Source organism: Equus przewalskii, chromosome 20 (assembly GCF_037783145.1).
Source record: "Equus przewalskii isolate Varuska chromosome 20, EquPr2, whole genome shotgun sequence".
Classification (NCBI taxonomy): Eukaryota; Metazoa; Chordata; class Mammalia; order Perissodactyla; family Equidae; genus Equus; species Equus przewalskii.
In genome coordinates, this window is record NC_091850.1 from 2,045,611 (window position 1) to 2,066,930 (window position 21,320).

A 21,320-nucleotide genomic window follows, 5' to 3' on the forward strand; every position below is an offset into this window, starting at 1 on the left:
TCCAATAGGTGTCCTTACAGGGAGAACGAAGGGGACTCGCTTAGACACAGAGGCCGTGTGACGACAGGGGCAGAGAGCGTGGTGATGTGTCAGCAAGCAAAGGCACCTGGAGCCACCAGCACTCTGCCGGGAGAGAGGCCTGGACAGGCTCCCTCAGAGCCTCCACCGGGGACCAGCCCTGCGGACAACTTGACTTCAGACCTGAGGCCTGCAGAACTGGGAGGAATGCACTCCTGTGGTGCTCAGCCACGCAGCTTGTGGTCCTTCATTACGACAGCCACAGGACACCAACACCAGCGGGTTTCATGGGAAACCAGGGGACGGGGGTTGACATACATGCCTGGCATGTGTGGATGCCAGCTTCACAGTGGAGTCAGGCCCCTCCATGCTTCCCGTCCACTCCAGCTCCAGCCCAAGGCCAGAGGCAAACCCCAGGATGCCCCAGGACCTTGAAATCAACTGACTTAACCCTCTTATTACACGGATAGGAAACCAAGGCACCGAGAAGAGCAAGTCCCACAAGCAGGGCTGTTCCCTACCCTAAGGACCTGATCCATCATCATGGGAGGTGCTCAGTGCTGTTGTCTCTGAAAGTATTCAGCGCCGCGTTATTTGTTCCTGAAGGTGTTCAGCGCCACATTATTTCTGAAGATGTTCAGTGCTGGTTGTTTATTTCTGGATGTCTAAGTCTGCCTTGTTTATTTCCAAAGCTTCTCAGTGCTATGTTATTCATTTCTGAAGATGTTTAGCGCTACACGATTTAGGGGGCGAAAACTGGAAATAGCTCCGACGGGTCCAAGAGGAGAGTTCTGTACATTGTGCTCTATAAATGCATGTGAGGGACACACAGTGCAGCTCAAAAGTGGCTACAAACTGAGAGCCAGTGATTCCACCCCAGCCATCTGCCCCCACAGAAATCTAGACGTGTTTGTTCCAGCACGTGAGCACTGATTCACAGCGGCACCATTCCAAAAGCCTGAACTGCAAACTGCTCCAATGCCCATCGACAGCCGCGCTGACCACGGTCCCTCCACGCAGTGATGGAGGTGAACAGGCCACAGCTCCCCACAACCCGGCGGACAAATCTCACACATACGGTGCGGGGTGGGGCCACCATAAGGTGCCATATGATGAGGCACCAAGAGCGTCAAAGCTCATCTGCGCTGCTGGAGGGCAGGAGAGTGAGCCTAGAGCCAACTCGGACAGGGGGTCACAGGGGGTTTCTGTCCTTTAACTGGTTTTTATAATGCTGTTATATTGTGCTTATTAAAAAAAAAAGAAAGAAAGAAAGAAATTCTGTTTTTAAAAGATGCCGTTCCTCTTTCCGTGGCTGATTACCAGCATTCAGGGCCTTGTCCTAGCAAGTGTGGACACCAGGCTCCTGATGACAGTGACCAGATCAGGCCACCCAGTGGCCTCTTTGACGCACTTCCTCCCCATCCATGCCCCCATCATGGTCAAGGCTGCCCCCTCCCCACACCCTCCACCCGGGGAGTTCCCCCTCAGTACCTTGTGCCAGGGAATCAGCGGTCTCCTTCTGCACCTCGGGGCTGAGCTGCTGGGTGTCCTGAAGATATTTCAGGACATAGATGTTGGGCGCAAAGTGGATCATGGATCAGCCAAAGGGCAGCCGCAGGAGGCTGCTGAGGTGGTGCAGGGTTGTTCCCATGACGTCTCCTGGTGGGAAGGAGAAGACGGCTGGGCTGGGGACTGGCCTTTCCTGGTCCCCTGGGTGTGCGAGAGACAGCTTTATCCAGAGGCGGGAGCCCGCCTGTGGCCTCACATCGGCCACCACCCTCTGACTGCCGGTGCTGCTCCTTGGGACTGGATGCACCCCCTGCCCACTCAGCCTGCCCGGTCCCCCTGCCCTCTTCTACACAACTCCTTCAGTGTTCTTTAGCTTTAATTCAGTGTTCTTTCTCTACTTTTTCATTATGTTGATTGCTCTTTTCTTTCGGGCTTTCTAAACATGCATTTAAAGCTATGCATTTCCCTCTAAGTACAACTTTGGCTGCATCTCACAAATATTGATACATCAATCCAGCCACTGTGGTTCCACTCTAAATATTTTTTCTAACTTCCAATACAAAATGTGATTTTCTCTTTAACATGAGTAATTAGATTTTTTAGAAAATTTTCATACATGTGTGGTATTGTTGGTGCATTTTGTTTTCTTTTGCTGAGGAAGATTGCCCTGAGCTAACGTCTGTGTCAGTCCTCCTCTATTATTTTTGTATGTGGGACACCTCCACAGCATGGCTGATGAGTAGAGTATGTCCACACACAGGATCTGAACCCGTGAACCTGGGCTGCCAAAGCAGAGCGTGCGAAACTTTAACCACTCGGCCACTGGACTGGGCCCTGTTGGTGCATTTTTAAGTTCTTTTTTTCTATTATTTCTGGTCTTCTTTGCTCTCATCCCTTTGGTACTCTCTCTTCCTTCCCTTGGTCTTTCTGGCCAAAACACTGCTGATAGACCCCCCAGAACACCTGCTGTCCCCTGATTGCACCTCCCTTCCTCCCTCAGCCTTTCCTCCTGCCCCATCAAGGCTGCCACTGCTCCTGCAGCCTCCTCCTATGATGAGGCCTACCTGGCCACTTTCTCACCACCGTCCTCTGGGTTTCCCAGCTTCTCCTCCACCCTTCCATCTCACTGTGCTGAAGGCACTGGCACACAGCTCTCAGCCTTCGTCTCCTCTCCATCCATGCCTACCTGCCTCCTCCCTTAAACCCCTCACCTCCATCTGGGCCACCCACCCCCACAGCCACCTGTGACTTGACCTTGGACCTCAGAAATCATAGATTCCAACATCCTGTGATCTGGCCACAACTGCCACCTGCCCAGGGCCTTGGGCTTCCACCCCATGATGTCAGAAAGGCTGGAGACCCCACATTCAGGCGTCTGCCCCCCGGCCGCTCACCCTCTCTCCACCCTTCTAACTTCCAACATTAGATCGATTGTATTGTCCCCACTTTCCCCTCCTGTGCCTGGGCTACAGGAGACAAGCCATGACCCTAGAGATCCCAGGCCGCAGCCTCTTGCCCCTGCTCAGCAAATGCTCTGCATGCCTGCCCCTCTCACCAGGACCCCGAAGACCCCTACTCCTTTCCCCACATCTGGCTGATTTCACCTGGCCTTTTGGCCTTCTTGGACCTCGCCCCAGACCCACTGCCCTCACAGAATTCACTATTGGGGTGGCCTCACACAGGGCCTGGACTGGGTGGGTCTGGACCTGCTTTCTTGGCCAGACTAGGAGCCCCTCAAGGGTAGGGTCGGGGTCATCTCTGGGTCTGGCCCCAGCGCTCATCATAGAGAAACACCCATCACTACAAGCTGCTTTCAGGTGAGTGGGTATGCGGCTGGAGGCCTCCGGGGCACAGGCTCCCAGCAAAGCTGAGCCAGGCTGCAGGCAGATGTGCCTACAATGGAGGCAGCTGCCCGCTCAGAGCCAGGAATGGCGCTGTGTGGGAGCCCCAGGGTGAAGGCCTCACTGTAGCTCTCATCCACCTCCACCTTCCTCCAGATGCGGAACTCGCCCATGGAGCCCCAGCCAGTGGAGAAGCCAATGAACTGGACCTCTGGTGCCCTGGGGAGGGTCCAGGCCACAAGGACAGACTCATTTGATGGCTCTGGACCATGGCCGACCTAGAAAAAGAGGCCAAGGCTGCTGGACAATGGCAGAAAGCACATGGTAGTGCTTAGGCAGCAGTGACACTGGCTATGGTCAGTGAAACTAGAGATGACCCCATCCATTACATGGCCAACAGCATGGCATCTACAAGTTCCAAAGTCGCTGGGCTCCCTGGAACCTCTGTGCCTTTGCACATGATGTTCCCTCGGTCTGGAATATCCTGCACTCCCTGTTTTGCCTGGTGAACTCCTATTCATACTTCAAAATCCAGCTTGGTTATGTCCCTCCTCTAGGAAGCTGTGTTAGCTGTTCCTTTTCTATGTCCCCTCTGCTTGGCCCAGAAAGCCCCCAGCCCCTACGTCACCCGCTCATATCCACTTTCTTTCTCCCTACCCACTCGCCCTGACCTTTCTCCCAGAAGCCCAGGCCCTTCCTCCCCCACAGCTCTCATGTTTTCTTCTGTAAGCGACTCCGGGCAGACAGTGAGCACCCTGAGGCTGTGCCCTGTGTTCACCCCCTCCTCCCTGCCCCCCATCAGAGCCAGACACAGAGAGAAGCAGCCGATCCCAGAGGAGCACGAGGTTCCCATGCCCACCCCGGCCAGCCCAGTCATGCCTGGATGAGTCCTCCATGCCAGCTGATCCAGAAGGTTTTGAATTCATCCCAGGAGAGGATCTTGGCTGTGTGTGTGCTGGCCACGGGCACGCCCATCTTGTTGGTGGAGATCCAGGATTTGGTGTTCTGGTGGCCCCCCAGGACGATCTCCATCATGCCTGTGGTGTCCTGGGGCCCAGGGGACAAGGCCACGCGGGCGTCGTTGTGGGCTCACACAGCCACGTCCAAATGGGTGACATGCAGCAGCCGCTGCACGTACCGGAATTCGTATTTGTTGGGTGTGGAGATGTGGACTCTCTCTGAGTGGAGGGAAGCAGGGGGCTTTAAGGGGACACCCGGAGGCATCCCCCTGCCTCTGCCCAGAGCTGAGCGGCAGGACTGCGGGAGGCGAGTCTACTGTGGCTCTGCCTGCAGCGCCAGGAGGCACAGCCGAATGGAGCTGGCTTCACCACAGCTTTGCCAACAGCGCACCAAGGCTGAAATGTTCACAGGGACAAATCCCGCAACAGACGCACAAGACCTGTAGCTGGAAACCACAAACCACCAGCGCAACTAAAGCCGACCCAGATCAACGGAGAGCTCGACCGCGTCCCTGGGTTGGAAGACCACACTGCGGAGATGCTCCTTATTCCCCAGACTGATCTGCAGAGTAGATGCAGCCCCAACCAAGTCCAGCAGCGTCCTCTGGGGAAACGGCACAGCCGACGGCAGAATTTATGTGGAAATGCAAAGGACCTAGAAGAGCCAAAATGGCGTGGATAAAGAAGAGCCAAGTTGGAGGACCACACCACCTGTTGGTGAGACTCACTCTGAGCTACAGCGACCACAGCCGGGCAGCGCCGGTGTGGCACAGACGACGCACGGTGGGACAGAACAGGAAGCCCAGAAATGGACCGACAAAGGTGCTAAGGCAACTCAATAGAGAAAGGAAAGTCTCTTCCATAAATTGTGCTCGAAGATCCGTCCAGGTGCAGAAAAATGAACCGTGATCCATACGTAACCTGGTCCCCAAATGAACTCCGAATAGGTCACAGCCATTGATAAATGTAAAGAAGTTTGAAAAGAAAAGGTAGAGGTTGCCACAGATTTCTCAGATGCAACAACAAAAGCATAATCCATAAAGGAAACATTGATGAAGTGGACCCCATCAAAATTAAAAACCTCTCGTCTTTGAAAGACACCATTAGGAGATTGAAAAGACAAGCCACAGACTGCAAGAAATATCTCCGCAAAGCATGTATCCGGTATAGGACTTGTATCCAGAATATATTTTAAAAACTCTCAAAACTCAATAAAAATAAACAACTCAATTCAAAAAAGGTTAAAAGAGCTGAACAGACACTTCACCAAAAAAGATATAACAGCAAATAAGCACGTGAAAAGATGGATAACATCATTGGTCATGATGAAAATGCAAATCAAAACCACAATGAGATACCACTAGACATTTATTAGAACGGCTAAAATTAAACAGACTGATAACACACCAAGTGTCGGTGAGGGTGGCGTGGAACTGCCCGTCCTCCACTGCTGGTGGGGAGGCACACGGCTACAACACTTCGGGAAACAGTTTGACAGTGTCTTAAAAAGTTAAACATACAGGGGCTGGCCCCGTGGCCGAGTGGTTAAGTCTGTGCGCTCCGCTGCAGGCGGCCCAGAGTTTCGTTGGTTCGAATCCTGGGCACGGACATGGCACTGCTCATCAAACCACGCTGAGGCAGCGTCCCACATGCCACAACTAGAAAGACCCACAACGAAGAATACACAACTATGTACTGGGGGGCTTTGGGGAGAAAAAGGAAAAAATAAAAAAAATCTTAAAAAAAAAAAAAGTTAAACATACATATACCTACATACAACCATATGCCTTAGCTGGTCTGTTCCTAGGCAGTGACCCAAGAGAAAGCAAAACATATCACCCACACAAACACCTGTACAGGAATGCCAACAGCAGCGTTGTTTGAAATAGCCCCAAACTGGAAGTAACTCAAACGTCCGTCAACAGGTGACTGGATAAACGAAGTGTGATGCATCCGGTCAATGGAATCCCGATCAGCCTTAAGATGACTGCGTGATTGATACAACAACATGGATGAATCTCGAAATTATTACGGTGAGTGAAGGAAACAGGGTGATGAGAGTACACTCTGTATGAGTACATTCATACAATTCTAGAAAGTGTAAAGTAATCTATATAGAGAGAAAGCAGATTGGTGGTTCCCTAATGACAAGGGTAGACAGAGATGAGGGATTCCCAAGGGGCATGACTTTTGGAGTTAATGGAAATCTTCATTATCTTAATTGTGGTGATGGTTTCACAGAGGTACACGTATGTCAAAACATCAAACTGTACACTTAAAATATGTGTGCTTTATTGTATGTCACTTATATCTCAACAAACATGTTAAAAATGTTACTGGCTGCTTCAAATACAAATATATTCAGCCTCGTATTAATTATGACATACAAAATAGAAACAGCATACAAATGTTCAGCAATGTTTCCCAATGTTCTATAATGGTCAAATTATGGAGCGGTCATCTGATGGAACATGCTGGAGCTGTTCTGAAACGCTGTTTATAAAGGCTTTACCACAGCAAGGAATAGCACTCAGAATATGTTCACTGAAAAGGGTAGGATGTAAAATTATAGAGCTCATGAGTTAAAACTATGTTTAAACAAACAACAATCAATCTTACGAAAGCAAATACAACAAAATGTCAAAAGAATTCACCTTTGGATGTGAATCACGGGACGAAGTTTTCCTTCTTTTCATCTTTCTAAATTTCCTGATACATGGTATTGCTTTTCCTTTTCCCAATTTTTTTTTTTTAAAGATTGGCACCTGTGCTAACATCTGTTGCCAATCTTTTATTTTTCTTCTTCTTCTCCCCAAAGCCTCCAGTACCCATTCTAGCTGTGAGCACCTCTGGTTGTGGCATGTGGGACGCCGCCTCAGCGTGGCCCGATGAGCGGTGCCATACCCACACCCAGCATCCGAACCGGTGAAACCCTGGGCCGCCAAAGCAGAACGTGCGGACTTAACCACTCGGCCACAGGGCCAGACTCCCCCATTTTTTTATTGTGGTAAAATAAACATAACGTAAAATTTGCCATCTTAACTATTTTTAAGTATACCGTTCAGTGATATTAAATGCACTCATACTGTGCAAACATCACCACCATCCATCTCCAGAACTCTTTCCAGCTCACTAAACTGAAAGCCATTAAACAATCAATCCCTGTTTCTCTCTGCCACGGCCCCTGGCAACCACCATTCTACTTTCTGTCGCCATGACTTTGATTACTCTAGGTACCTCCTAGAGGTGGGGCCATACAGTATTTGTACACATTTATTGCTTTTTAAAAATGCTTTCAATTTAAATTTTACTGAGATAGTTGTGGATTCACATGTGACTATAAGAAATAATACCGAGAAATCTTTGTACTCTTGACTCAGTTTCCCCCAATGGTAACATCTTGCAAAATTCGAGTACAGTAGCACAATACTGATACTGACATTGATACCGTCCACTGATCTCACCCAGATTTCTCCTTTTTATCACCCACACCCTTCCCTCCCCCTCCCCCCAGCAACCACTAATATGACTTCATTTCTAAAATTCTGTCATTTTGAAAATGTCATATAAACGGAATAATTTATGTACCCTTTTAGGATTGGTTTTTTTCACTCAATCCTCTTCATCCAAGCTGTTGCGTGTACCAATAGTTTGTTCCTTTTTATCGCTGAGTAGTATTCCAAGGTATGGATGCAGCACAATTTGTTTAACCACTCACCCGCTGAAGGACATCAGGGCTGTTTCTAGTTTGGGGCTATTACAAACACAGCGGACGTGAACATTTGTGTACATGTTTCTGTTTGAACACGTCTTCATTTCTCCGGGATAAATGCCGAGGAGTGCAATTGCTGGGTGGTATGCTGGTGGCACGTTTAGTTTCTTAACCATCAAACTGTTTTCAGAAACCACTAGCAGGGGCTGTACCAATTTACATTCCCACCAGGACGTGCGAGTGATCCAGTTCCTCCTCGTCCTGGCCATCTTTAGGTGTTGTGCTACTTTTTATTTTAGTCATTCTGGTAGGTGTGTATTTGTAACTCATTGTGTTTCAACTTGCATTTCTCTAATGGCTGACAATGTTGAGCATCTTTTCATGTGCTTATTTGCCATCTTCTTTGATGAGCTGTTTATTTCTTTTTGCCCATTTTCTAAGTGAATTGTTTGCTTTATTTACGGTTGAATTTTGAGAGCTCTTTAGATACAGATCTTCCTTGACTTACGATGGAGTAACATCCAATAAACTCATGTAAGTAGAAAATATCGTAAGTCAAAAATGCACTTAATACACCTAGCCTACCGAACACCATAGTTTAGCCTAGACCACCTGAAATGTGCTCAGAACACTTACATGAGGCTACAGTTGGGCAAACTCATCTACACAAAGCCTACTTTATAATAAAGTGTTAAATACCTCACATGGCTTATTGAATCCTGTACTGAAAGTGACAAACAGCATGGCTGTCAGTGTATCGGTCATTCACCCTCACGATCGTGTGGCGACAGGAGCTGTGCAGCTGCCGCTGCCCAGCATCACGAGACAGGATCGCACCACATATCACCAGCCCCCTGGAAAAGACCAAAATCCAAAATTCAAAGTATGTTTTCTAAGGAATGCCTATCGCTTTCGCACCATTGTAAAGTCAAAATCTCATAAGTAGAACCATTGTGTCACGGATCGTCTGTATTCTAGATACTAGTCCTTTGTCAGATCTGGGTTTGAAAATATTTTCTCCCAGTCTGTATCTTGTATTTCCTCCTCTTAACAGCATCGTCTGCAGAGGAAAAGGTTTTCATTTCAATGAGGTCTATTTACCAGTGTTTCCTTTTACGGATCATAGTTTTTGGTACCATGTCTAAGAACTCTTTACCTGGCCCTAGATCCCAAAGATTTTCTCCCACGTTTTGTTCTAAAAGTTTTCTACTTTTCCATGTAGGTGCATGACCCATTTTGAGCTCATTCTTGTATCAGGTGTGATTTTTAGGTTGAAGCTCACGTTTATGCCAATAGATGCGCAATGGCTCCAACACCATTTGTTGAGAAGGCTCTCCTTCCTCCACTGAATTGCTTTTGCACCTTTATCAAATATCATTTAAGCATATATGCAATGCATTGCCATTGAATGAAAAAAGGAGAAAACATGTCAAGGAGAAGCCTGTGTCCAGAGTGTGCTGTGGATCGGGGACCCGTCACGCTGAACACCTTGACAACAGGAGGGGGTTCTCCCAGGGGGTCGGCATCACCCAGGGACTCCAGCTCAGATCCTCAGCCCCACCTCTCGGCAAAGCCCACTGGGTGACTGTCCCATGCCAGCCCCGCCAAGCTCTGAGCTGGACAGCTCCTCGGGGAGGGGCTGGGCGGGGAAGGGGCAGCCCTTCCTCAGGCAGCCAGGGCTCCCGTTCTGCCCAGCATTCCCCAGACGCCACCAAGGCAGAGGCGTGGACCAGCCCTTCCCTGGCCACTGCGCCCACTGGGCACTCTCCTTGCGTACCCACTTCCTGTTCGTGGGTCATGTGCAGGTATAATGTCGATTTCAGGGGATCGAGGCAGACCCGGGATCCTAAACCTCCCGGAACCCACCTTAATTCCCACGTCCTCCTCTGTCGCATCAGTGTCCTGGGCCACCCTCATTCCCACAGCTTTCTGCTGAAGTGACACTAAGCCCTGCCTTCCGCAGAGCCCAGGGCCCCGCGGACAGGCCTCCTCCTGACAGCGCTCTCTTCTCATCAGCGCCACAGCCTGCAGTCTGTGCGTTCCCTTCCTACATGGCGGATGCCTGGCCCTCACTCTGGTTTATGACTGTCCCCACACAGGACATCTCAGTTCTCCGCCGCTGTGTCCTCAGCCCCCAAGGAGGGTGGGTGTCCACTTAGCAGCAAGAGAGCTGAAACAGTGCGAGGAAGGACCCAGCCAGGCAGCCCTCCTTGGCGGGCTGGGCGCGGGGACTCCGCATTGGGACAGAAGAAAGTGCTGTAGCTGTACGCACGGGAAGCTCCCTCGGGCTGAAGCAGAAACGGGGAGAACCGTGTGCTGAGGCGGGGGCAGTCGGTGCGGGGGAGTGGTTCTGAGTCTGGACTCCACAGGGTGATGCCAAGTCACAGGTGCAAAGAGGACTGGGCCACCTACCCAGGCCCAGGAGGGGAAACTGAGGCTCACTCCCCCTTCTCCAGCTCCAGTCAAAGGAACTCACCAACCATTCCCAGACTTGTCATGCTTCCCACACCCCCACCCCGCCCTCCCTGCGCCCCTTCCTCCCGGCTCCCAGCCTGCTTCTCCCCCTGGGCAGGGAACACTATGAAGCAAAGGCTGCCAGGCTCCAAGGCCCCATCTGACGTCTGTGAACATGGAGAAGGGGTGCCCAGTTCTGCCAAGCAGGGGGCTCTGTCTCGCTGTCTGCCGCATCCCTTGTCTCCTGTCTCTTCCATGCATGCTCCTGCTTCTGCCCCTTCCACAACGTCTCCCAAATAACAGACGACAGCCGGCTTGTTCTCTTAAAGAGGGAGCCCAGAACTTAACCCGATACACCTTGGGGGGTCTGTCTGACCAGAACGGCCCCTGTGGGGCTTTTGCTTTTCCAGACCTTTTTCAGCAGCCTCCCCAAACTGGAACGCTGTGGCCACCTTGTCCTTAGGTCAGACCTCAAAGGGTTAGTGCATGGTCACTGCAGCCAGGTGGCTCCCTGGGGTCCCCACTTCCCCGCTGTGATGGTGCATTTTGTGTCAACTTGAGGGAGCCACAGGATGCCCAGATACCTGCTGAAAGCTTCTTTCTGTGAGGATGTTTCTGGAAGAGGTCAGCATTTGAATGGGTGGACTGAGTAAAGCAGATGGGTGGGCCTCTCCATTGGGTGGGGCTCATCCAGTCCACTGAGGGCCTGAACAGAACAAAAGGTGGAGAAGGGGGCTTTCTCTCTGCCCCACTGCCTGAGCTGGAACATTGATCTTCTCGGCCCCAGTGCTCCTAGTTCTCAGGGCTTTGAATGACACCACCAGCTCTCCTGGGTCTCCAGCTTGAAGATGGCAGATGGTGGGACATCTCAGTCTCCTTAATCATGTGAGCCAATTCCTTATAATAAGTCTCTTGGTTTTGTTTCTGGAGAACTTCTGACTAATAATACCCATTTTTTGCTGGGTGACCTGGATCCGCTCACTTAACCTCTCTGGGCCTCTGTTTTTTCATTTCTAGATGAGGGTGATGAAGACATGGCCCTCACTGTGATGGAGGGTTGGGTGTACTTCAGACAGGGCCTGGCGTCTCCTCAGTGCTTCTGAGCAGTCAGCTCTTGTCATATTCTCTCATCCCCCTTCTTCCGCCCCACCCCCAGGCCCTCCGTTGAGGCTGCAAAGAAGGGCCTCATCCCTCCTGTGTCTGTACGGATGAGTCCAGGAGGCACCTGTCTGGAGCACGTCCACTTCCTGTACCAACCCAGGATCCTGCGTGGCGGTCTGCACCGGCGTTCTGCCTCACCCACAGCCACCACCTGACACCCACCCTGAGCACCTCGCTGGCAATCCTTCAGCAAAGCTGCCATGGCCGGCAGCTGAGAGGCCAAGCACACCCTTCTGGAAGACGCTGAGCTGTTCACCAGCCACTGGCAGGCCCCACGTGGAGCCCACAGGCCATTTGCTCAGCCACAGGCTCCAGGGAGAGCCTTGGAAGTTTTGCTTAGGCGTCAGTACTGCCCTGATTGACCAGCTCAGCCCCTCACTGGGGAAAGCGTTGGGGTCACTGGCCAGCACCTGGCCACAGTGGCTTTTGACAGCTGCACAATCATAAAAATGATTCATAACCCAGATGTCCATCACAAATGAATGGACAAACAAAATGTGGTATATCCATACAATGGAATATTATACAGCCACTAAAAGGAATGAAGCTCTGGCACATGCTACAATGTGAATGCAACTCAAAATCACTGGGCTGGAGGCCAGCCCTGTGGCCGCGTGGTTAAGTCTGCAGGCTCTGCTTTGGCAGCCTAGGGTTTGCTAGTTCGGGTCTCAGGTGCAGACCTACACACCACTCATCAGCCATGCTGTGGCAGCATCCCACATAGAAGACCAAGAATGACCTACAACTAAGATACACAACTATGTACTGGGTCTTTAGAGCGGAAAAAAAGAGGAGGATTGGCAACAGATGTTAGCTCAGGGCCAATCTTCCTAAAAAAAAAAAAAAAAGCCTTAGGCTGAGTGAAAAATGCCAGACATGAAAGATCACATAGTGCATGATTCCACTTATATGAAACGGCCACAATAGGCAAATCCACAGAGACAGACCCTGAGCCCTTCTGCTGGTGGTGAGCATGGCCCTCTGGACATCCAGGGCTTCCTGGACACGCATCCCTCAGAAGAACCTCAGAAGCAGCCAGTGGGGCTGCTCACGGCTGCCAGGCCCCTTCTCCTCTGCCAGCTCTGCTCCCAGGGACCCTGGCACCAGTCTCTCTCCTGTGTCCTTCTCCCCCACGATGCCCTGGCTTTCAGCTGCTCCTGGGTCACGCTGGCTCCTGGCCAGGTTCCAGAACGTGGTCCCTGCATGATGTCACCACTGCAGCCTCCGGCAGGACTTTTCTGCAACCTTGTAGCACATCCCAGTGCCTCCGTCCTGTCTGCTCTGTGGACGTGCCTGCTCTGGACGTTTGCCATACGGATCACATGCTGTGTCTGGCTTCTCTCACTCGGCATGAGGTTTCCGAGGTCCATTCACATCGCAGCGTGTGCCAGGGCTCCAGTGCTCACCGCAGCTGAGTCACGCCCCACCGCACTGGGGACTGTGACCCACTGTACCACGTTCGCCTGTCCATTCACCAGCTGACCGACATTCCTAAAGCGGAAAGCGCATCCCCGTGGACCGTCATAAATGCCCCATGACAACGGCTCACGTGTCTTCAGCACATGGGGCCCAGTACACACTCATTTAACTGTCCTGCGATTCTGGTCTGAACCCAGGGCCCTCCCTCCAGAGCCGGCCCGCGGCCAACGACAGGCCTCCAGCCACACTCACGATGCCCACCGGGCTCTCCTCCCAGCTCGGAAGTCAGTCAGCTCCTCCTCTCTCCTGTGAACTTCCCTGAGACATGGTGGGGTGTTCGAAGGCTCTCGGCCTTTCAGCAGAGGTGCAGAGGGTCGCGGTCCCCTGGGGGGCTGGGGAGCCAGGCAGGCTGGCATCGGCTCCTCCTCCGCCTGGTACAGCGCCTGTGACCGGGCATGGCCATCACCTACTCCCCCGCCATGTGCCTCTGAGGAAAGGCATCTCTGTCCTCTGCAGCGTCCTCCCCAGCAGGAGGCACATGGCGTCTTGCGAGGGTCCACGGATAACCCACCGAGCAAGCGAACCCCGCGCCCAGTGCTCTCCCTCAGTTGAGGCAGGAGGGTCTCCCTGCTTTATCCAGCTGCACACCCAATGCCTCGTTTCATATATCCATTTTTCTCATTCACGCTTCATTTTTTGCCCAGATATTTTCAAGTTTTTCCAGTTTTCTGCTGCTCTAGCCAGACCATACCTTCTGTCGGTACAAAGCTGGACCCAGGATGCTGCGAGGAGACTGCTGAGTGGCGTGAACGAGAGGAAAGGCCGGGGAAAGGAGGCCCCAGAGAGGCCCTCTCTGCACACTTGGAAAGTCCCTCTGCAGACAAAGGAGGCGCGAGCTCTGGGCCGCCTGGCCGGCCGCTCTGTGGGGCCACTGCTGCCTCGGCCACGCCACGGGAGGCAGGCTGCGGCTCAGGGGGTGCGCTCCGCCGAGCCGAGGGCGCCAGGGCTCTCTGCACTTCCTGTCGAGGCCATCCCACGCTGCTGGCTCGGGGAGACCGCATTCCTCGCCCATGACATGTGAATCCATCACATCACGTCAACAACGCGGCAGCCAGGGCCTGTCCGCCTCCGGGTTCTGCCCCATGCGTGTGACTCCAGGTGCTGCTGGAGACCGTTGGCTCAGCATAGCCAGGGCGCAGGTGGCAGCGAGGACAGCTGTTTGCAGCTGGGCCACTGGAGAGGGGCGGATGCTCTGGCCGCTGCGAGGACCTTCATCGTGTCTGCCGGGTGCTCTGGCTGCAGCATCTGGGCTCCGAGGCTTCCGAGCAGCCCCGACAAGATGGGCATCACTGCTATCGCGTGCCCGGCGCTGTGAGGCATCGCGAGCCTTCTCTCTGGCCCTCCACACACTGTGGGCTGAGCGTGAGCGCACCCGTCTTACACAGCAGGGTGGAAACACCAAGACACTCGCCCAGCCCCACGCATAAGTGGTAGATCTGGGATTCACAGCCGGGGGTCTACGAGGGCTGGACGCCTGGCCCCTCTGCTGCAGGCTCTCTGTCCCTCCTGCACACGCATTCCAAGGACAACCCTCGAAATGCTGGGTCACAGTGCCTACAACTGCCTATGACCAACAGGGAGTGCACACACAGAGGCGCGCCGCCCTCCAAGATGGCCAACCGGCGGGCGGGGCGCCACCTCTCTGCAGCCCTTGAGGGTCGCAGGCCTCTTCACCAAAGCCTGCCCTGCACTGCGGAGAGGGCCTGGATGCCGCGGTCCTCCAGCGAGTAACCCCCTCTCCTGAGCAAAGCCCTGGAGGGACCCGTGGGGGCTGCCCTGGCCCTGGCTCAGGCAGGGACCACACACTCCAGCTGGACCCTCGCCTCACGGTTGAGGGAATCGGGCCCTGGCCAAGTGCCGCCGGGGAGGATGTAGGCTTACCTCAACCAGCACGCTGTGTCTGACGTGATCCCTCCCAACGGGACCCCTCCTGTCGGCAGGATCCTCCTCCACGGGTCTGACGGACTTCACATCTCGGCAGCAGCTCGTTTCTCCAAACGCCAGCGCTTCAGCTGCGGGGATCTGAGCGCTCAGTGCTTGCTCTCAGAATAGGTCCCCACCAGGGTGGAGCTGTCCCCCCAACCCTTGTCCCAGGGGTGTATGTGTGCATATGTGTGTCCGTGCATGCATGTCTGTGCATATGCTTGTGTGTGTACATGTCTGTGCTGCATGTTTGTGTGTGTTCTGTGCGTGCACAAGTATGCATGTGCATTTTTGTGCATGCATTTGTGTGCACTATGCAAACATGCGTGCTCCATTGGTTTGGCACTTTATCAGCCCAGCCCCTCAAGGTGAGGCCCCAGACCCCACCCTCGCCTCCTCCTACCTCTTGACCACTCCCTCTGGTCTGCATCCTCAGCTACTAGCCTGTCCCTCAAGATGGTCCTGACCTCACTTCCTGCCCTACCCACCCCTCACCCACCGGGGTCAGTGCCTGGACTCCTTGGTAGCTGGCGGGGGGAGGATACCCAAAGATGCATGGGGCCCTCACCTGTGATGTTGCTGATCCCCAGGTCGCTGAAGGACTGAACCACCCAGTTGGACTCAGCCTCCCTGGGGATCATGCACGTCTTCTTGGTCAGATGGCATCTGCCAGGATGCCCGACAAATCGGACACCCTTTGGGAACCGAGGTCTTCGTGTACACCTGCAGAGAGTGGCGTGTGCCTATGGTGCCTGGAATCTGGGCACCCCACCGCCCATCCAACACCACCCACCTTGTCTGCCCTCTCTAAGAGCCACAGACTCCTTTAAGGGCGCCGTCCATTTCTGATCAGAATGAACTCCTTACATCACTCTGCTGGGAGCCCCCTCCTTCCCTCAGCCTCCCAAACCCCCACAGGTCCAGATCCCCATTGGGACCAAGGTCAGTTCAAGGGCAGTCTCCCCTGCCACATCCACCCTGGAGTGTCAGATGGGAGGCACCACTCCCCCTGGGGGCCAGCAGAGCACTTCCTCTGACCTCTCTCTAACCACTGAGGCCCAGAGTGAATATGTGAGCCGTGCACATAAGCTTCTGTGTGCATGCCTATGTGCACATGCACAAGCATGGCACGCGCATACACACGTGTATTCAGGTATGTGAGCATGATGTTTGAGCGCATGCGTGTGAAAACTAGTGTCTGTGCACGTATGTAAGCATGGCCGTGTACATACGAGTGCACTGCACACTCGTGTCTCTGTATGCATGTGTGTGCACGTGAGCCCATCTGGAACAGGCTCTTTGCTCCACGTCCATATGTCCAGCCAGCACATATGAAGCACGCAGTGAGTGCAGAGGCCCCGCCGGGAGCTAAAGAATCAGCCGAACAAGACACAAGGGGGCCCCAGGCCTCAAAGCGCCAGCACTGAGCCACACACTCACCCAGGTGTGCGGTGGAGGGAAAGACAGGGGAATCTACAACGGCAAGCATGACAGAGAATCTAAATCCTGCCCAAGGACAGGCCTGGCCACACCTGAGTGCAAACGGTGGTGCAGGGTGCTTCAGGGGCTCCCACATCACTCGCAAGATGGCATTCTTCCAGAAAGTTCTTCCAGGAAGGCAAGAAGAGACTCAAGAGCCAGGTGTCAGCGAGACACATTTCCAGGTCCGGCGTAGAACAACCTGCTGTGCGTGCCAAGGAGCTGGACAGCCTGTCTCCTGGAGCCGCAGGGCGGGCGCAGGGCAGGGCGCTCCCCAAGTCACCGTGTGGCCATCCCTGAACACACGCTGCCTGGCAGGGCTTCTGTCCTTCCACCTGAGAAGCCAGCAGCCAGCATGTACTTGGAGCTGAAACGGCACCTGGGGGTCCTGCCTGCAGATTCGGGGGCCTCCCTTGAGGGGCGCCCTCCAGATCAGGGGTCCGTCTGTACTTACTCAGGCTTTTTAAAACTGCGGTCCTATTCCTCCCAGCCATAAGCTATACAAAAGGAACAGCAAAGGACGATCATAAAGGTGCTGGGCTTTGGGGCACTGATCCTGGCTGACTGCTCTGACCCTGTCGCACATGTCCCGCTTGGCCCCCTCCAGGCCAGCCCATGGCCACTGCCTTGGTTCGTGCCACAGCAGCTCCCACTCAGATGACTATGGGAGCCTCTGATCTCCCCCTCGCCTTCTGCTTTCCCACCTCTCCACCAGACCCTCAAATCCAGCCAGACTGTGTCATGGGCAATTCCCGGGACAGGCCAAGCTCCTCTCACCTCTGTTGCTTGTGCATACCGTTCTCTCTTCCAGAAATGCCCTTCCAGGCCCTGGTGCTGGCTTAAACTTTGCCCAAAGACTCCCACATTCTGGGGAGCTGCCCCTTCTTGGGCCTTCCCTAGCCCTCTGTAGACATCTATCTCTAACACAGCTCTGCCATCCACTCCCTGGGGGTCCATGGACGTGTGACAGTGCACCTCTGAGCCTCCCATCCAGGAACGATTCCATCACAGCCTCTCTATCCTCGGCCCATGCGAGCACTTGACAATAATGCAGGTAAAATAGTCAGCCCAGGGCCAGCCACAGAGATATGTGTCCAAGAAAGCTGGGTTTGGGGTGTCAGAGCTCCAAGCCTGGCCACGGGGGCACCCCACGTCCTGGGTGCCAGGGTCTTCTGATGCCTGCACAAGGCCCAGCACACAACAGGGACTTGGGTGATTGCTTCTGAGTGACAATGAAAGAATCACCCATATTTTACACCCAGGAATTCCTTTCTATGGCCTCTGGGTGTCTCGTTTCTATTTTGGAACCTACGGTGACCACATTTTTCTCCAGTTGACATTTTCCTTTAATTAAAGACCCAAGGAACAAGAAGCTCGCATGTGACAGTCCATTACGTGTGGCTCTTGTACAGAGTCAAATAAGCATCAGGAAGTCAGATGCAAAGACCAGCACCAACCTCGCACTGTGCCAAGTGGACGGCAAAGCCAGAGTCCTTGACTGGCCTCGAGACTGCCACCATCATTACACACAACGTCTTCTTGGGCAGACCCAACCATTCGGTGGCGCCACAGAATTTACGACAGAAAAAAGGAGTAAAGTGTTTGCTATAAGGTCCCCTCTGAGCTGGGACTCAGGACACTGCTGTCCCCAGCCCCGGGCCAGGCTCGGAAATGACCACAGGGCGTAGTCATCATCCCTTCAAGACGCACGAGGGGCCCGGGATCTCTCTCCCTCCTGTCCCACAGAGCAGCCTGAGAGGGCGAGCGGGGCCAGGTTGAGCTCTCACACCCAGTTTACAGATAGGGAGACTGAGGCAAAATGAGCCAGTAAAAGGAATCACTAAGCTGAAGCCCAGGGGCTCTTCTGGGGGCGGCGAGGAACGGATGTGCTGACATGACAGCCGGGTTGTGGGGGCTGCGTGGCCTCCACCCAGAACCGCCACCACCTAGCAGCCTCAGTGCCCTTCCATCCACTCCCTGGCCCTTCAGTTTTCAAGAAAAAGGAAATCTGGTTTTCGGGTGAAGTCTCTTGGTTTCCATGGTGTCTTTGGTCTGGGGCTGCAGCTCACATCTTCTGCCCTTGGCGTGGAACGAGCCAGCGGCCCTGGGGGTCCCCACGCACACAGGCAGGGCCAGGAGGATGTCAGCCATGTCCCCAGCACCCAGCTGGCCAGAGTGAGGCTAAGACCTGTGGCTGGACGTCTGGGCCGACCTGCAGAGAGCAGCCTCGCTCCAGTCGGACTCCTGACCCTGCCCCCCGCTCACCCCTCTACCCGCCGCCTCGGCCCCCAACCCCCACCCCTGATGGCTGCCCCTAAGCATGGACAGCCTTCTCCCCTCCCTCCCTCCACTCACAATCGGATACCCAGGCTGAGACAGTGCGCGAAGATGATGAGGGTGGGGAGGACAGGTGCCCCTGGCCTCCCTGAGCTGCACGATGCACAGGCCCCCCAAATACCACCTCCCCATTGTGCCCCCACCTGATCTGCGTCCTCAAGGGTCCCTCCACCTTGCCTTCCATCCCTCCACATCACCAGAATCTGAAATCCCCCCCAGCCTCCAAAGTCACCCCCAGTCCCACCTCCCCAGGGGAGCTGTTGTGGGTTAAATTGTGTCCTCCCAAAAGATACACTGAAGTCCTAACACCAGTACCTGTAAATGGGACCTTGTTTCGAAATAGCGTCTCTATAGATGTCGTCAAGTTACGATGAGGTCAATAGGGTGAACCCTAATTCAACATGACTGGGATCTTTATAAGAGGAAATGTGGACTCAGAGACATTCACAGAGGGAAGACGAGGTGAAGACACGGAGGGAAAAAGGCCATGTGGAGACGGAGGCAGAGATGGGAGTGATGCAGCCGCAAGCCCAGGATCGCCAAGGGTTGCCGGAAGCTGCCAGCAGCCAGGAGAGCAGCCTGCAGACCCTCTCTCAGAGCGTCCAGAAGGAGCCAGCCCCGCCCACACCCTGGCCTTGGACTCTGGCCTCTGGAAACAGGAGAGAAGAAATTTCTATTGTTTTCAGCTACCCAGTTTGTGCTACCTGGTTATAGCAGCCACAACAAACTGAGACGGTAGCCTTTTTTACTGCCTCCGAGAGGGAGCCGGGGCCCCACTGCATGGCCCCTGCAGGCACAGAACCCCCATAACAGCACCAGCAAGGTCCGCGGGACGTCCGTGGTCACTGTTCTGAGCACCTACGGGCATTAACCCACTCACACTCTAACCACGGGCGGGCCCCCCTCTCCCTGACGTCCGTGCAAACCGACATACCGTCAGGTTGAATATCTCGGCCAAGGTCGGGGAGCTTGTAAGTAGAAACTGGATTCAGAGCTCCCACTCTCTTGACCTCCAGGATTTCCTGCCTCTGTGTCCAGTGTAGGCACAACATGACCCAAATCTGACCCATCACGCATTTCTGTAAGGCCAGGGAGCTAAGAATGGTTTTTACAGTTTTTAAGTGATTGGGGGAAATAAAAATCAAAAGAAGAATGATATTCTGTGACACATGAAAATTATATAAAGTTCAAATTTCAGTGTCTGGAAATAAAGATTTATGGGCACCCAGTCACGCCCACTCACGCATGCATCGTCTACGGCTGCTTTCCCGCTACAACAGCCAAGTTGCAGTAGCTCCGACAGAGACCATCTGGCTGGCAAAGACTGAATATTTACTATCTGGCCCTTTACAGAGAAAGTTTGCCAACCTCTGCTCCATGGCATTACGTGTAATACATGTCCCACCACACCGTGCAGGCCAGGACTCAGAGACAGTGGCTCCATCACATCTGTCACCCCTGACTCCTCCCCACCCCATGCACGCATCCCCACCCAGCCCCAACTTAGATGGCTGGTGAATTAAAACTGACCCCATCCCATCCCTGCCTCCCCAGTATCGCAGATGCTGCCCCTTCAGATGACCCCATCCCACCCCGCCTCCTGACACCATGGATGCTGCCCCGACCCCAGAACAGGGAAGGCTGTCGGGGGAGGTTTCAGTACCTCGGCACAGGTGCCCATGTAGTTGTAGATGCTGAGCGGGATCTTGGCCTGCTCCCCGCGGACCTCGCTGGGGGGCAGTGTAAAGTCTACCAAGAAGGAGTTGAAGGTCTTCAGCAGGGTGGGCTCAGCGACACCCAGGCCCCAAGCAGTGGACAGACCCACAGCCTCGCCCACCCAGCTGGTGATGGAGTAGGGGGCCTGCACACTGAGCGTCTCCTCGCCGGATGGGTCACTGTGGAAAGATGGACAACCCGTGGCCTTCTCCAGGACCATGCTTCAAGGCCAAGTGGGAATGGAAGACTTTGGCCACATGGCCTCGGGACCCAGGGAGGTGCCCCTGCTGCTTGGAAATAAGCATTTAAGGCATCACAGAGTGTGTGACAAGAGAAAGCCATCCCTCAGCCCTGAATGGCCATAATCAGAAACATGAATGGCTCTCAGGACGAATGTAGACACAGGACCACTCAAAATACAGGTTCAGAGATGCAAACCGTGGCAGTGTGTGTTCTGCCCAGTTTAGGGGAGAAAGATGCTGAATCGAGAGGTGACCAGTCACTTAGGGCATGCTTATGTCTCCCAGATAGGTATGTCCAAGTCCTCACCCCTGGCACCCGTGAATGTGATCTTAATTGAAACAGGGTCTTTACAGATGTAATCAGCTAAGATGAGGTCCTACTGGAGTGGGGTGGGCCCTTCATCCAATGACAGGTGTCCTTACACAAAGACGGATATTCAGATACAGAGGGAAGACAGCCATGTGAAGACAGAGGAGAGATTGGAGTGAT

At 53.8% G+C, this 21,320-nt stretch overlaps 1 protein-coding gene across 1 annotated transcript in view; it reads right to left on the reverse strand.

The window, feature by feature from the left end:
• The window catches only part of CPAMD8 (C3 and PZP like alpha-2-macroglobulin domain containing 8), a gene marked incomplete at its 3' end in the record, with an annotated part of 36,232 nt that extends 15,424 nt beyond the window's left edge, over nt 1–20,808 (reverse strand). Inside the window, 8 exon segments of the mRNA XM_070587687.1 lie at nt 1,510–1,677; nt 3,421–3,646; nt 4,248–4,542; nt 10,272–10,327; nt 15,015–15,145; nt 15,625–15,757; nt 15,759–15,779; nt 20,536–20,808. Of these exon segments, the coding sequence (XP_070443788.1) occupies nt 1,510–1,677; nt 3,421–3,646; nt 4,248–4,542; nt 10,272–10,327; nt 15,015–15,145; nt 15,625–15,757; nt 15,759–15,779; nt 20,536–20,808 (1,303 nt within the window).
• Between the last annotated feature and the right edge of the window lie 512 nt (nt 20,809–21,320).